The following is a 14683-nucleotide window of genomic DNA, read 5'->3' on the forward strand; positions in this document are numbered from 1 at the left end:
AGAAACTGAATAGCAGTGAGGTTCCATGAAGAGTCCAATCTCTAGAAAAGTCCATAGTGATGAGGCAGATCCAAGGTTAAGCTGGGTGACAGATGCATGGGTTGGGTCTGTGTCAGTGGAGTATGCAGCTGGGTGCAGGCATGGCTGCAGTGTAGCTCAGGTGGGAGGCAAGAGCCTTGGCTTAAAAGCAGCTCTCCAGGAAAGGAGCAGAGAGCTCTGTTGAGGTGTCTCAGCAGAGCAGAAACAGTTTCTGACTTTGCTCACAACAGTTTTTATCAGGCCTTGAGCAGGCAGTGACACACCCTGAAGGGGAGAGAGAGCAGGTACTGTCCCCTTCAGGCTTCAAGGGGTTAACTAGGGCTTCGTCCTGGATCCCAACCCTTTTCTTACTGCTCCGAATTTGAGAAAGATGTTTCTTTGGAAATCCTGCTCTAATGTGCCTTAGTTGCCTAACAACAGATTTTACCACTAGTTTAAGTTTGACTTGGAAAGCTCTTTGTATTTCACAGACTGCATCCAGGTGACTCACCAGTTCACTTATCCCTACCCTGCAGCAGATTCCAATGAGTTCCTCTCAACTTAAAACTCATGATGAACTTCATCTGCATCCTTACCTGAACCCTCATCCTGTGTCTAAGGCTTCAGCAGAAATGCAGCTTGGAAAGAAATAATTTCCCTCACATGGCCTCTAAGCTGGCTGACAAAGCAGGGGCTGCTCCACAATCCCAAATGCTCACTGAACTGCACATCTGTCCTGAGCACAGCCCTCATCCTCACTGTCAGGGTCAAGGAGGACCTGATGGGAACCCTTAGCATTACCTTGTACAGTCACAAAGCCCAGCCATTCTCCCTTCCTGCGGGAAAATACATAGCTTTCTCCTGCCCCAACTCACAGTTCAGGTGGCATCCCAGGCTACATAGCAGAGTGTGGGTGCATAGAAGCCCTGTTTCTGGCTCCTGTTCTCAAGATTCGTACCCCTCAAAGGTGGAGAGTGGACCTCAGATTGATGAACTCCTGTCTTTCAGAGTAGCTTCAGTATGACTCTAGGTAATGTTTGTATTTCTCAGTATGCATCCATCTGACTGAATAGCTGACATATGCCAGTGGGAGTATAAAAAACCCTCTGTGAGCAGTACAGCTGCCAGATGTGTAGTTTTGTCTGCTGTGATCCATATATATAACCATGACTTTCCTACCGAATGGCATATTGCCAGTGTATAGTCTGGCAGATGTGTAGCTGTGGTGTAAGCTCCATCCAGAGCAGCCCATTTTGGTGAGAGGCTTCAGGTTCAACAGCCTCTTTGCTGTGACTGTTACAGTGTGATGACTCATGTACCTGTTCAGAACTAAACTTATCTCTTCAAACCCACAACTTTTGGCTGCAGCAGCTGGGCTTGTTTTCCCCTTTCTCTCAGTACCATCCATGCTGTTGCTGCCAAGAGCAGAGACAGAGAAAGTACTGGTTTAGAATGGGAAATCACCAAGAGTCTTTTTTGTTGTTTCAGGAAAATGTTCAGTTTTCACTAATCAAAAAAAAAAAAAAATCTGGAAAATGAGAAAAATTTAGGAATCCTGTCAACTCCAGAAGACGATCTCTATAGGCAGTCTCAATCTTTCCTCAAAGCCTGCTATTGGACAAAGATGCAGATCAGCTCTGTGGGTTTGTAAAGGGGACTTTGACATGTTTCTGCATAATAAACAAGATAGTTGCTGACTCAGATGGCTGACATGAGCTTTTTAGCTCAAACATATTTATTCATAAATGTATTAGTCATTTATTTTCTATATTAATACAGTTTACGACATAAGTTTGGTTGTTTGAGAAGAAAAAAAACAGAATACCTCGCTGCAAAAGTTTCCTGTGGGACGAAATTAAGTGAAATACAAAAATGCATTTAAAATAAAATAAAGAAAAACAAAACCCCAAAAAACCCAAGAGCTTTGCCATCTTAGTCAGTCAACCTAAGACCTTCAGCATCCACATCAGCAGAGGCTTAATAGTCCACACTGCAAACTTACGTTGATCCAGGACTAAGAACCTGTTCATACTGCATTTCTAGTTTGGCTAATGAGCAGTTATGGCAAATTCATGATGTCATTTCACTTCCTTACCTCCTGATTTCATAGAAGGGATAAATTATCCTTCCTTTATAAAGCACTTCCAGAGTTACACATAAAAATCTCTAAACCCAGGAATTACAGCTATATTCCAAACAAACACGTATCTTTTGAACAGATGAAAGAGCTGACATCTTGTACTACACTCAGGCTAGGAACATAGAGGACTGATTGTTCTTTAGTTTTGTTCAGTGAGCAGGGATATTCCTCTGGCTCCTCATAGTCAACAGTCCACAGCACAGTTATTATTTACCCAGTGAATAGTATACACCAGTGCTTTCACTTTGCTGACTACCAAATTTTAACCTCCTGGACTCTGACGCAAGCATAGTCAGTTTTGAACTCCAAAGAGCTGGAAAAAGCTGTGTTTTCTGCAGGGATGCTGCTGGCAGATCTGTCCTCACAGTTTCTCTTAGTTTGTCTGAAAGATAGTTCTCACCATTTTCATGAAAAGGAGAGAAAAAATTGCTGCATAATCCCCAAAATGTAAGTTGTTACAACCTGAATAAGTGTTCTGAAATGGGTGATATGTATATGAACTTAGCTCGAAGCCCTGAAAGGCTTCAGGCAAGACTTCTTGGTAGCCTGAAGAGGCTTTGGCTTACAGGGTTTGTCACAGCAAAAGCCTCTCTGCCTTTTGGTGAGGCCTCACCTCATTGTTCAGGGACCAGACTCAGAGACCACTCTTCTCCATGGGTTCTGAGTGTGAGGATGGGCACTTGATGTCTTTTACAGAATCAACTGGATTGGAAATGACCTCAGAAATCATTGAGTCCAACCTATGACCAAACAGCACCATGTAAACTAGACCATGGCACTCAGTGCCACGGCCAGTCTTTCCTTAAACACCTCCAGGGACAGTGACTCCTCCACCTCCCTGAACAGTCCATTCCAGTGTCTAATCACCCTTTCTGTTAAGAAATTCTTTCCAATGTCCAACCTAAACCTCCCCTGGTACAGCTTAAGATTGTGTCCTTTTGTCCTGTCACTAGTTCCCTGGGAGAAGAGGCCGACCCCCTCCTGGCTACAACCCTCTTTTCTCCAGGCTAAATACCCCCAGCTCTCTCAGCCGCTTCTCCTCAGATCTGTGCTCCAGGCCCTTCAGCTGTTTCAAAGTATCTCCAAAGCAATGCGTGAAATTACAGGCAACAAATACTCCGGCTAAATAAAAAGAACGCGTAGCTGCCTGGGCCTCCTGAAGACCGCAGTCGCAGTCCAGCCGGGTGGCGTTCTTAAGGGATGATTCGGCACACGGCCGGTCTCCTCTCGGGGAACGCCACCCGCGTCGGCTCAGCACCCTGCGGGTAGGCCGTGCCCTCGGCGGGCACCGCCGGCTCCCCGGGCCAGGGGCGGGCGCGGGGGCGGGGGCGGCTCCTCCCCGCCTGGCCCGGCCCGGCCCGGCCTTGCCCGGCCCGCCGCGGCGCTGCCGCTTCCCCGCAGCTCCGGGCCCGGCTCCGCCATGGGCGCCGCGCGCCGCTCCCGGCTCCTGCCGCTCCTGCTGCCTCTCCTGCTGCCGCTCCTGGCGGCCTGGGGGCCCCGTGTCTCGGCGGGGCTCCGCGCCCCGCGGCGGCGCTGGCCGGTGCCCTACAGGTGAGTGACGCGGGCAGGGCCCGCCAGCGCCGCGCTTCTTCTGCTGGCTGTTTATTAGGCTGAAAGGGCCGTGAGATCTTCCCCTTTGTAGTCGCGGGGCGTCGGTCACTCGTGCGGTGTTTGGTGTGCTCGGCTCGCTGAGTCCCACGCAAGGCCGAGGGCTGAGCTTCGCTCCCTCAGCCTCGAGAGGGATTGCTGCCCCGGGAATGGCTGCGCGCCCTTTAAACGCCTTTAATTCCCGCAGGAAACTTGCGGTGGGGAAAACAGGGTACGCTTTATTTTATTTTTAAAAAATTTAAGTCTGCGTCATGCTTCTGCCCGTGACGAATGAAATGGTACAAAATCCCGTTCGCTGCTCCAAAGCTGCCTGAGCTCCAGGAGAAGTCCTGGTGGTGTTGGGGACAGCAGGAGAGTGCACGTTGTGGTATTTTACTGGCAAAAGTAGCGACAGCTCTGGCTGTGCTGAGGAAATGAGCCCCTTCAGGAGAAGGGCTACCCTTGCCATGTGTATTTTATGCGGGTTTGCTGTATTAAAAGGAGGTGTTGTCAATGTTTAACTGCTGTCTAATGCACATCTGAAATTTTGAAAGCCTGTTGCGTAATTCCTAGCAGTTAAATTTGCATCAGGTGATGCCTGAAGGAGCTGATCTTGCGGTCACGAGTTGTTCAGATTTTCGAGTAAGTTCTTGAGTTGCAAGGCTGGGTCTTGGGATGGTCAAAATTGAAGTATAGGCCTCTTAGTGTGAAGTGCTCAGAAATGTGGGATTTTAATGCATGCTTAACATACTCATTACCTTCTTGTCACATGCAGGGTGCAGTGAGGGGAAATTGCATCCTACATTTTCAGTCTAGAAACAGGACTTAAATGTATGGTTGGCATAAGTCTTTGTTTTCCTTGTGTTCTTTTCCCAGCCATACTCTTTAGGATTTTTTTTCCTCCCTCTCCCCTTCCCACTTGGACAAAACAAAGGCAGACGTGCTGAAGTTCCCAGCAAGCTTGGAGAAGAAGTCAACAGGGAAGAGCTGCACTGTATCAGTGCTGCTGACCTTATTATGGCTCAGGAAGTCCCTTGTCCTTGAGTCATCTCATGGCTGGGGTATTTATGTCATTCAGTAGCCCTGGGCAACTGAGTATGTTAGACTCTCAGGCAAACTTCACAAGATCTGGACAAGCTGTGTATGCCAATTTGTCTTATAACAGGCATATAGGAACCTTGTTTTAAGTGAAATATAGCGAGTGACTCCGAAGGAAACTGGAAAAGGAAGACTTGTGAGAAAAGTTCTTTGCTGTTTGTTTATAGTATGATAATAAGCAGATTTGGTCTTTGTTTTTTGCGGTTTAATAAGAATGAAATGGAAACAGTGATCCTAGCTAGGTTCTTAGACCTCTTTATCTAAATTAACATAGAGCAATTAAATTTTTTTTCTGATATTGGCAATATACTAGAGTAAAAATATCTTCATCTGAAGACCTTTTACAGTAGAAGAGGAAGAACAAACTGGTCAGTCCTTGTATAGACAAACTGTTAGGAGAATGCTTCTCAGGGAGATCTCAAACTATACTTTGTCCAGCATCTATGTCTGCGTGATTTTGTATGTCACCCTTTGTAATCTGCATCGTTATCAGTACTGTGAACAACATGACTTGCATTCTTGAGCCTTAAATCCCGAGGTCCTGTTTCTGCAGGTGTGCACCTCAGCAGCCTTTCAAACTTGTGTACTCCAAGTGTTGCAGTGCCTGGATCACAGAATCAGCCTCTGGGGGTGGCTGGGCATTTAACCTCTCCCACTTGGGTCCTTAGGAAGGCATGAGAGTTCCTCCAGCTGCGAAGTGGTGCTTATCATTCTGTGTGCTTCTCTTTCTCAACACAGGCGCTTTGATTACCGTCCAAAAACTGATCCTTACTGCCAAGCTCGGTACACCTTCTGTCCCACTGGCTCTGCCATTCCAGTTATGAAAGAAGAGGATGTCATTGAAGTGTATCGATTACAGGCTCCAGTATGGGAATTCAAGTATGGAGACCTACTAGGACACTTGGTAAGGTGATGTTTTTAACAAAGTTGTAGTGGTAAATTCAGCTGAATTCAACAGCAGTTGTCAAGAATGGGAGCTGTAAGGTTGGGATATGCCTGTATAGAAGAGTATTAGAGCACACAAGCTAGGCTAGCTATAGGAAAGATACTCAAAGAGCACTAAGTTTCAAACAAACTGTACAGGATTTAGCTCATCTAAAGAAAAGAGCACGAACAGCACTGTTGGTGGGTTTGAATGTGTTCCTCCATATAGCTGCGCATTGAGAGTGTTTTGTATACACACACCATTATGTTTTGGGTGTCTTTTCTTCTGTGCTAGCACTGGATCAAGAAAATACTTTTATTTATTTTCCTATATCAGATGAATTAGTTCCTTAGTGTATTAACTTTTCTATTGTTAAAAACCTTGTATTTGCTTGAACATTGATATCTATCAGGAGAGGACAGCCAGCTGGTCAGAATGATGGATCATGAGGAGCTGATGGCTTTTACAGTTCGTTCTTGAATGTAATGACCAGTATGGAATCGAAGTCTCTGTTCATGGAGTCATGCAAATATGAAAGAATCTCAACTTTAGCAATACTTATAGCTATAGCAGTAGCAAATTTAAACTTCAAAGCATGATTCCTAATGAATAAAGAAATTTTAGTGAACATGATATAGCAGCATCAAAACCAAGCACATAGAGTCAAAAATGGAAATAGATTCAAATATTGTTGCTTTAGTTGTTAATTAAGGTTGAATGTATGTTTTTACTATGCCGCTTTTAAAAGAAATATTTACCTCATTCCTTTTATGGCTTTCCTTACCAAGATCTGTTTTTGGTAACTTGGTTCTGCTACTCACTACTCTGATGCCCCCTGTGAGGTTAAGGATTCAAAAGTCAGCTTGAGTTTTGATGATGAGCTCCCACTGAGTAGCTGCCTCTAAGTGACAGAATTTACAATGGATGGATAGATAACCTCTGAGACAGCATGATAAAAGTATGAGTGTGATTCAGTCTAGTGTGTTGTGCATCAGTGTGACTGAATCCAAGATGTTACAGGAACTCCTTCCCCTCCTATCACCCAGTTACAGAACAACTCCCAACATCTTACCTTCTGTACAGACCAAGCTGAAGTTATGATGATGTTAAAGTTTTGGTTTTTTAGTTGCTTGGTTTTTCTTTTTCTTTTCCCAGAAAATTATGCATGATGCTGTGGGTTTCAGGAGCTCTCTAACGGGCAAAAACTACACAATGGAGTGGTATGAGCTCTTCCAACTTGGGAACTGCACATTTCCACATCTGCGGCCTGGCATAGATGCACCGTTCTGGTGTAACCAGGGAGCTGCCTGCTTTTATGAAGGAATAGACGATGCGCACTGGAAGGAAAATGGAACTTTAGTTCTCGTGACCACAATATCAGGTAGATTTCAGATGCTTTGGATAATGTTAATACAAAATACAGAATCAGTCTTGTCTTTATGGAAAGCACTGTCTTTTAATTTATGTTCTGTAGGGTATTTGTAGTGTTAGTCACTGATGCTAATTTCAGACGCTCTCTTCAATGCAGAAAGTAGCATGAGGCTGCTGCCTTTTGAACAACACACTGAAGAGTTGTTAAATGAGAGTCATTTGGTGTTGCTGTACAAAAACACTTGAGTCTCTTGAGTGTAAAAATAGCAAAAGAGCTTATACAGAGCCATTATGGACTCTTCACGTGGCTTCACCGAAACAAAAGCTTGTATTGTGAAGTGGCAGATGACTGCTGAGATAGAAAAACTTGAAAATATGTTCATTACTGAGCAAACAAATAACACATATTTAGAAACAGTCTCAAAGATAAAAAAATATTAATCTCTATTTCTGTCTTGCCCATTATCTGTCATAAAAACTGTGGAAATGTCCCCAGTAATAGGTCTCCGTCATACACAGTAGAACAAACCGATGACTTACACCTGTAAATACATGGGTGATCACCAGAATAGCTTCCTGGTATATACTGAACATCGCAATCCTAAAATGAAAAGATAATTTAAATAAATCTGATTGATTGCTCTAGTAATAGAGTGAATGACTTAGAAAAGAAGTTCACTGAGGACTTGGAGAGTTGCGTTTTTTGTGACCAAAACCACTTACTCTCTGAAGTTAGTGTAGTGTACAAGGCACTGTAGTGGAGAGTCAGCTTACAGGTAGTGTGATGTGGTGCTTCATGTGTGCCTACTTCCGCTCTTAGCAACTTTGCTGGCTGCAGTCTCCAGGTAATCTGTCCAGTTTGTTAAGAAATTCTAGGCAGTTCTGTAAGCAGTGAAGTGGAGCTGCTTTCCTGTGAGTTTATAATTCATGACTGAAGTCTTTGATGCCTGATACAATTGGATTCTTTTGTACGAATACAAAGTTAAATATTTTCATACAGTTGTAGAACTTGTAATGGTTCCTGCCTGAGTGGATTATTTGATGTCTAAGAAAGGTGAAGTTATGCTGGTTCCTTTGGAGGCATTGTTACAGTCTTCTTTGCTTCTCTCACTTCCCATTTCCAAGAAACTTTTAGGGAGGTAGGATATTGGAGGGCTTTGAATTGTCTGAATTTGACTAGGAATCTGAAAGTTTCTGTGGAAGAGGGTGAATGGAGGCAAGCACAGATGGACAGCATCATAAGCTGAAGTTGCTTCCTTCAGAGAGCATCCCATCTCATGGGATAGAGCTTTAGTGTGTGAAATGGCTGGATCCTCTTAGCCTTTGTGAGATTCTGTAGAACTGTTAGTCATCATTGTCAGACACCACAGTGAAGCCATCTCATTTCCTTTTAAAGCCCATCAGAAAGGTTAATGTTACTTAGGAGTATGTTTCTTCTGTGGAAATAGGGCAGGAATATCCAAAGTTTGATTTTTGATTGTCTAGGTATCTTCCAACATACCATCAATGGAGCCACGCATTAACCTGTAATACTTGTGATTAATTTGCAGTGTTAAGGCCAGAACTTCATATTATGTCCATCTCAGTCTTGTTAGGAGAAACTAATCCTTTTCAGTAACATGCCTTACAGAACACGCAGTAGGAAGCTAATAGGGTAGGAATTAGAGAAGATAAGGGAAACTTCAAACCCATCTACAAGTGTATAAGTACCATTCTTGATACAGATTTAATGACTTACTGTTTTATTAAATCAAGTCACAGGCAATTAAAAAATAAAGTATCTAATCCTTCCACTAAGCAGAGTGATTGTTACATTTACCATGAAGTCCAAAAGCTCTGAAGGGGGGAGTGAAGAGCAGTTAGAATGGGGTAGCCTGGGAGGCGAATGTCCAGAGCTTTAGTTACTCAGAGGTAGTAGCTACCAGAGAGACAAGCTGAGCTAGGGATGTCTTCTTCATTTCATTTGTGAAATCACCATCACCTAAATACTCCAAACTCATATTCTAAATTAAAAAAAAATAATCCTCAAGGTCTTTTAAGTTTACTGGTCTTCACATCCCACTCATCATTTGGCTCAATTCAGCTTTGCTGGCTGAGGAGCTGCTAAAACAGCAGGGTGTCTTAGTCCAAGGTTTCTTTTGTGAAGAGACATGAAAATTTCTGCCCTGAAATGCTGAATTTAGTTTAAACTTGAAAAAGTACATTAAAACCTGTTGCTCTGGTGAGCACCTTGTCAGCATTTCTTGTATATTTTACTGCCTACCCTGTTTGCCTGCACGGATAAAAGAAAATGAGAAGTGTCGTGGTTCTCGGATGTTTGGATGTTTCTGCCATAGAAGGAGGAAAAGGTCCAGAAGAAGGAATTAGTTTTAAATAACTTGCATGTAAGTGTAGTTTATTCAGTGGAGTATCACTTCTCCCTCTAACTTAAGCCTTGTGCCCGTGTATGGTTAGGTAATGCTGAAGGTAAACTTTTGCAGGGGAGGGAGGTGAACCTGGAAATAGATGGAAAATATTCCGAGTTACCTTGTCTCTGTAATGCTTATTTTCATCTCTTACAGGAACCATGTTTAATAAAATGGCAGAATGGGTAAAATATGACAATGAGACTGGCATTTACTACGAGACCTGGACAGTTCGAGCAAGTCCTGACAAACAATCAACAGTATGGTTTGACTCTTATGAGTGCTCCAAGTTTATACTGAGAACCTACCAGAAGCTGGCTGACTTAGGAGCTGTATTTAAGAAGATACAAACAAACTATACAAGCATAATTTTGTTCAGTGGAGAACCTGTTTATTTGGGAAATGAAACATCTATTTTTGGACCACTGGGAAACAAGACATTGGCAGCAGCTATAAGAGACTTTTACAATCCATTTAAACCTCATCAGACAGTCAGAGAGTTTTTTGTGGATCTTTTAAGAATAATTGATCGTGTCATCTTGAATCATCAGTTTTACCTCTTCTACAACTTAGAATACTGGTTTTTACCTATGAAGTTTCCTTATCTCAAAATAATTTATGAAGAGGTCCCTTTACCTGTTGGAAGCAAAGAGTCCTTTGGTGTATAGCTGTTTGCTGAAGAACCAAACTTGCCCTTATGTCAGATTTGGAGCATTACCATGATGGTGTTAAAGGGTCATATATTTCACTGCTAACTGTAAAAGTCGTGTTGGGAAGGCTTTGCTAGACCACATGAAAGACTATGCTTTTTTTTTGTTATTACCTGTATAACACATGAATGCTTCAGCATCTATGACTTGGTCAGCTTCTGTGTAACCATGGCCACCTGCTGAGGCTCCTCTGGCTGAGCTCGGCAGTGCCAGAGGGGGAGTGGGGAGGCAGCAGCCTGCTCTGGTCTCAGGTGCTCTCCACATGCACGGCCGTGCCGTAGCAGGTAGCACCTGACCACCTACAGAGGTGGGACACAGCATTACAAGGACTAAACTGGCTCATCTGTGTCTTGGAACTAAAAAAACCTGAGTGTCTTCATGTGTCCAGTTCCTTCAACATGTGCCTTAGATTGGTGGTTCTGTAGTTCTTTGGTTTGTAAACTGGGACCTATGAACTGTTCTCCAGTGTTCATCAGGGGAGGGGGGGGAGAGGGGCAGTGAATCTACTAGAAGATGGCATGGGTGGTATCTTTTAACCACTTTGCTTCCTTCACCTATACTGTAAACACAATACAGATGGCTCTTCCTCAGCTTTGTGTGTTCTGTAGCACAGGTGAAAAACCAAAGTGCCTCTTTTGATGCCAAGACTGATGCGTAACTGCAGCGTTCCAGCAGTCTCCTGCCTTAAAGTACACTTGAAGCTTCAGTTAGGTCAGTGTCATAGAACTCATGGGTGTATTCCTTTCAGATTTCTTTAACAAGCATAGAACCCGTAATATGAAAGAAGCCACGAGAGTTTGTGGGGTGTTTGTTAATGTTGGTGTTAAAAATCTGTGCTTTTTAGCTCTTGCTGGCAGTGATGCTTGCAGTAGTGGTGCTGTGCCAGCTGCACAACCCTTGAGTCCTGTTCCAGGTTTACCCTAGAGCAGCTCAGCAACTAGTTAGTTCCCTTTAAACCCAAGTGACCAAAGCCAAGGAAACACTGGCTTTCTGTAAACCACCGAGGTGCCTGCACACCTGCAGCAACATAATCATCTCCAAGTGTCGGCAGCTCGCTCTGGTGTTTTTTTTTTAAACTAGCTGCAGAATGAATGGCCCTCTTTCAGAGGTTATCGCTGTCTTCATGGCCAAGCAGGAACACAGAAACCCAACTCTGCAGTTTCATTTGGCTTGAGCCAAGCGTGCTGCAGCCAAAGAGGGGCGTACACAGTGATTTGATTCAAATCATAGGAATGGCAGAAAATTAATTAACCTTGTATTTAGAAAGTCACTAAAACTGATCAGTTGAATGGCACTATTGTGTAAGGGGATGAGCATGAGAGGTAGTGTGAGAGTAAGGAGAGGATGAGAGCACCTCTGTTCATGGAAAAGCTGCTAATTACTTCCACTGTTAAGTGAAACTTCATCTTCTGCCTCAGATTGAAAGACTTTGCTCTTTTTAGTCACAAACCCTCATGGCTGAACTGAGCTTCGGATTTAGATTATTGTCATGGTTTCACTCCAACCATCACCCAAGCACCACACAGCACCACCAGGAAAGTAATCCAGAAGGCACTAGGAAAGTTAAAAAGGGTGCAGCAAACCTGTGTACTGAAGTTAGATTCTCGTTGATGACTCATTTTTATGACTTTGAAACCCTCAATGTTGTTGAACGTATATTTGTCTTCCCCAGAAAAAGCCTCAACCTCAAAAACCAGTGTCTGAAGATCTGAGGGGGGAAACTGAATCGCAGAACCAAGCCAGTAAAAGTCCCAAAGCTTCTCTAACATTTCTAAAAAGCAGGAGAACTTTTGTGGGCTGAAGTAGATGCTGTGGCAGGGTAGGTTATGCTCCCTCACAGCAGAGTAGTGGTCTCTGCTTAGCCTGACAGTGCTGTTTATTCACTGAACAGAGAGACACTTCTGTGTCTCTATTCAGGACCTAAGGAGCCTACACACCAGTCATTCTTTTCCCCTACTAGCTGGAGTATTTTGTGATGCATACAAGAGCCTTACAGAACTGCAAACACCAACTCCTGAAATACACAGCTAATGGTAGCTGAATCATGTAGCTTCTAACAGTCAAAAAATGGGTGTTTGTGAACCAGTAATAGAGAGCTTAGTCAACAGAACTGACTGGTTGCAGAGGTAAAAACCTCATTCTTAAGGAACTTGGCAAAAAAAAGTTTGACCACACACATGAAAAATAATTGCATCTTTCACACAAATGTAACTTCATGGTTCTATCAGTAAAAGTGTATAACATCCTGAGCTTTTTGTACTTTAATATCAGCCCTTCTCACTTTTCCTATTTCATCTGTACAAACTGCTTAATTTAACATGTTTTACTCCTGCCCTACTACTTGGGTAGTAGGTAGCAGTGGTACTAGGAGTTGATTCGAGAAAATTATATCCTAGCATGTATTCGTTGCAAGTTAGACAACAGTAAATTTCTGGCAACAAAGATGAAGACAACAGGACAGGTATTTGTCAAGGATACTGCATCCCTTGGTGGCAGAAGCAGCAAGAAGCAGCTGTTTGGGGTGAAATCTGGGTGCATTCAGCAACAGATCACACTGCCAGTCACTTGAGGATTCTTCCACACAGCCATGTGTGTATTCCAAGTCTGTTTCACACTTGGAATTCCACCTTCAGTTTAAAGGTACCAATTATCAATGTAGGAGTTGCCCTTTATTTAGCATACATGAGTTCCTTCTGAGGTAAGTATTTATTCCTGCTGGGCACAGAGTTGGAGAGAGAGCCTCTCAACTGGGGGTGGTTTGTGAAAGTTAATTGTTCAGACTGAATGCAGAGCTGGGTAGGAATAAGCTCCACCAGCACAAACTGCAGTCCTGGAAGAGGGTGCAGCTGCTGAACAATTACTGCACCAGAATTAGCTGAAGTTGTTGGGTGCAGTGCTCTTTTGTAGGCAGAATCCAGAATCCTTGAGTTAGCCTTCAGAATTAGATCCAGAGGAACACAGAGCTGATGAATAGGCTACTTCTGCAAAGTTTACACAAGCCCAGAACAGATCCATAAAGACTACACTTTTGTCACTTAAAAAGCAAGTGTTAGATGTCACAAACAGCTCCTGTGCACCTGATGATCTGTTGTTGTCACTGAAAATCACCTGTTGACCTCAAGCATTTGAGATGGACAGCCTCCTCCTGAAATCAGAGGAGCAGAACTAGTAGGATCACACCTGGCATCTCACAGCCAGGTGGTACTCATAGTACTCGCCCAACAGTAGGAACCCGGGGACTGTCCTTACTGCCAGGCTCAAGGATAAGCACCTACTTTCTCCAGTGGCTGTGTCGTTGAGTCTTTACTCATGCTTTTTTTTTACTAGGGGCACTTTGCTCTTTTTAGTCACAAATCCTCATGGCTGAACTGAGCTTCGGATTTAGATTATTGTCATGGTTTCACTCCAACCATCACCCAAGCACCACACAGCACCACCAGGAAAGTAATCCAGAAGGCACTAGGAAAGTTAAAAAGGGTGCAGCAAACCTGTGTACTGAAGTTAGATTCTCGTTGATGACTCATTTTTATGACTTTGAAACCCTCAATGTTGTTGAACGTATATTTGTCTTCCCCAGAAAAAGCCTCAACCTCAAAAACCAGTGTCTGAAGATCTGAGGGGGGAAACTGAATCGCAGAACCAAGCCAGTAAAAGTCCCAAAGCTTCTCTAACATTTCTAAAAAGCAGGAGAACTTTTGTGGGCTGAAGTAGATGCTGTGGCAGGGTAGGTTATGCTCCCTCACAGCAGAGTAGTGGTCTCTGCTTAGCCTGACAGTGCTGTTTATTCACTGAACAGAGAGACACTTCTGTGTCTCTGTTCAGGACCTAAGGAGCCTACACACCAAAGTCATTCTTTTCCCCTACTAGCTGGAGTATTTTGTGATGCATACAAGAGCCTTACAGAACTGCAAACACCAACTCCTGAAATACACAGCTAATGGTAGCTGAATCATGTAGCTTCTAACAGTCAAAAAATGGGTGTTTGTGAACCAGTAATAGAGAGCTTAGTCAACAGAACTGACTGGTTGCAGAGGTAAAAACCTCATTCTTAAGGAACTTGGCAAAAATAGTTTGACCACACACATGAAAAATAATTGCATCTTTCACACAAATGTAACTTCATGGTTCTATCAGTAAAAGTGTATAACATCCTGAGCTTTTTGTACTTTAATATCAGCCCTTCTCACTTTTCCTATTTCATCTGTACAAACTGCTTAATTTAACATGTTTTACTCCTGCCCTACTACTTGGGTAGTAGGTAGCAGTGGTACTAGGAGTTGATTCGAGAAAATTATATCCTAGCATGTATTCGTTGCAAGTTAGACAACAGTAAATTTCTGGCAACAAAGACGAAGACAACAGGACAGGTATTTGTCAAGGATACTGCATCCCTTGGTGGCAGAAGCAGCAAGAAGCAGCTGTTTGGGGT

At 43.4% G+C, this 14683-nt stretch overlaps 1 protein-coding gene across 1 annotated transcript; it reads left to right on the top strand.

Annotated features, from left to right (window-relative positions):
* Positions 1-3552: 3552 nt before the first annotated feature.
* CLN5 (CLN5 intracellular trafficking protein) lies at positions 3553-10844 on the top strand. The gene is made up of 4 exons (XM_050331863.1): positions 3553-3709; positions 5582-5747; positions 6924-7149; positions 9701-10844. The coding sequence occupies exons 1-4, from the start codon at positions 3579-3581 to the stop codon at positions 10210-10212; spliced, it is 1035 nt and encodes a 344-aa protein (XP_050187820.1). The 5' UTR covers positions 3553-3578; the 3' UTR covers positions 10213-10844.
* Positions 10845-14683: the final 3839 nt, after the last annotated feature.

Source organism: Myiozetetes cayanensis, unplaced genomic scaffold (genome assembly GCF_022539395.1).
Source record: "Myiozetetes cayanensis isolate MyiCay16 unplaced genomic scaffold, myiCay2020 scf5-8, whole genome shotgun sequence".
NCBI classification, from domain to species: Eukaryota; Metazoa; Chordata; class Aves; order Passeriformes; family Tyrannidae; genus Myiozetetes; species Myiozetetes cayanensis.

Coding starts and splice junctions, on each gene's coding strand:
- CLN5 (XM_050331863.1), top strand. CDS start 3,579: ATGGGCGCCGCGCGCCGCTCCCGGCTCCTGCCGCTCCTGCTGCCTCTC. Junction 5,748..6,923: donor GAGACCTACTAGGACACTTG/GTAAGGTGATGT, acceptor TTCTTTTCCCAG/AAAATTATGCATGATGCTGT. Junction 7,150..9,700: donor TCTCGTGACCACAATATCAG/GTAGATTTCAGA, acceptor CATCTCTTACAG/GAACCATGTTTAATAAAATG.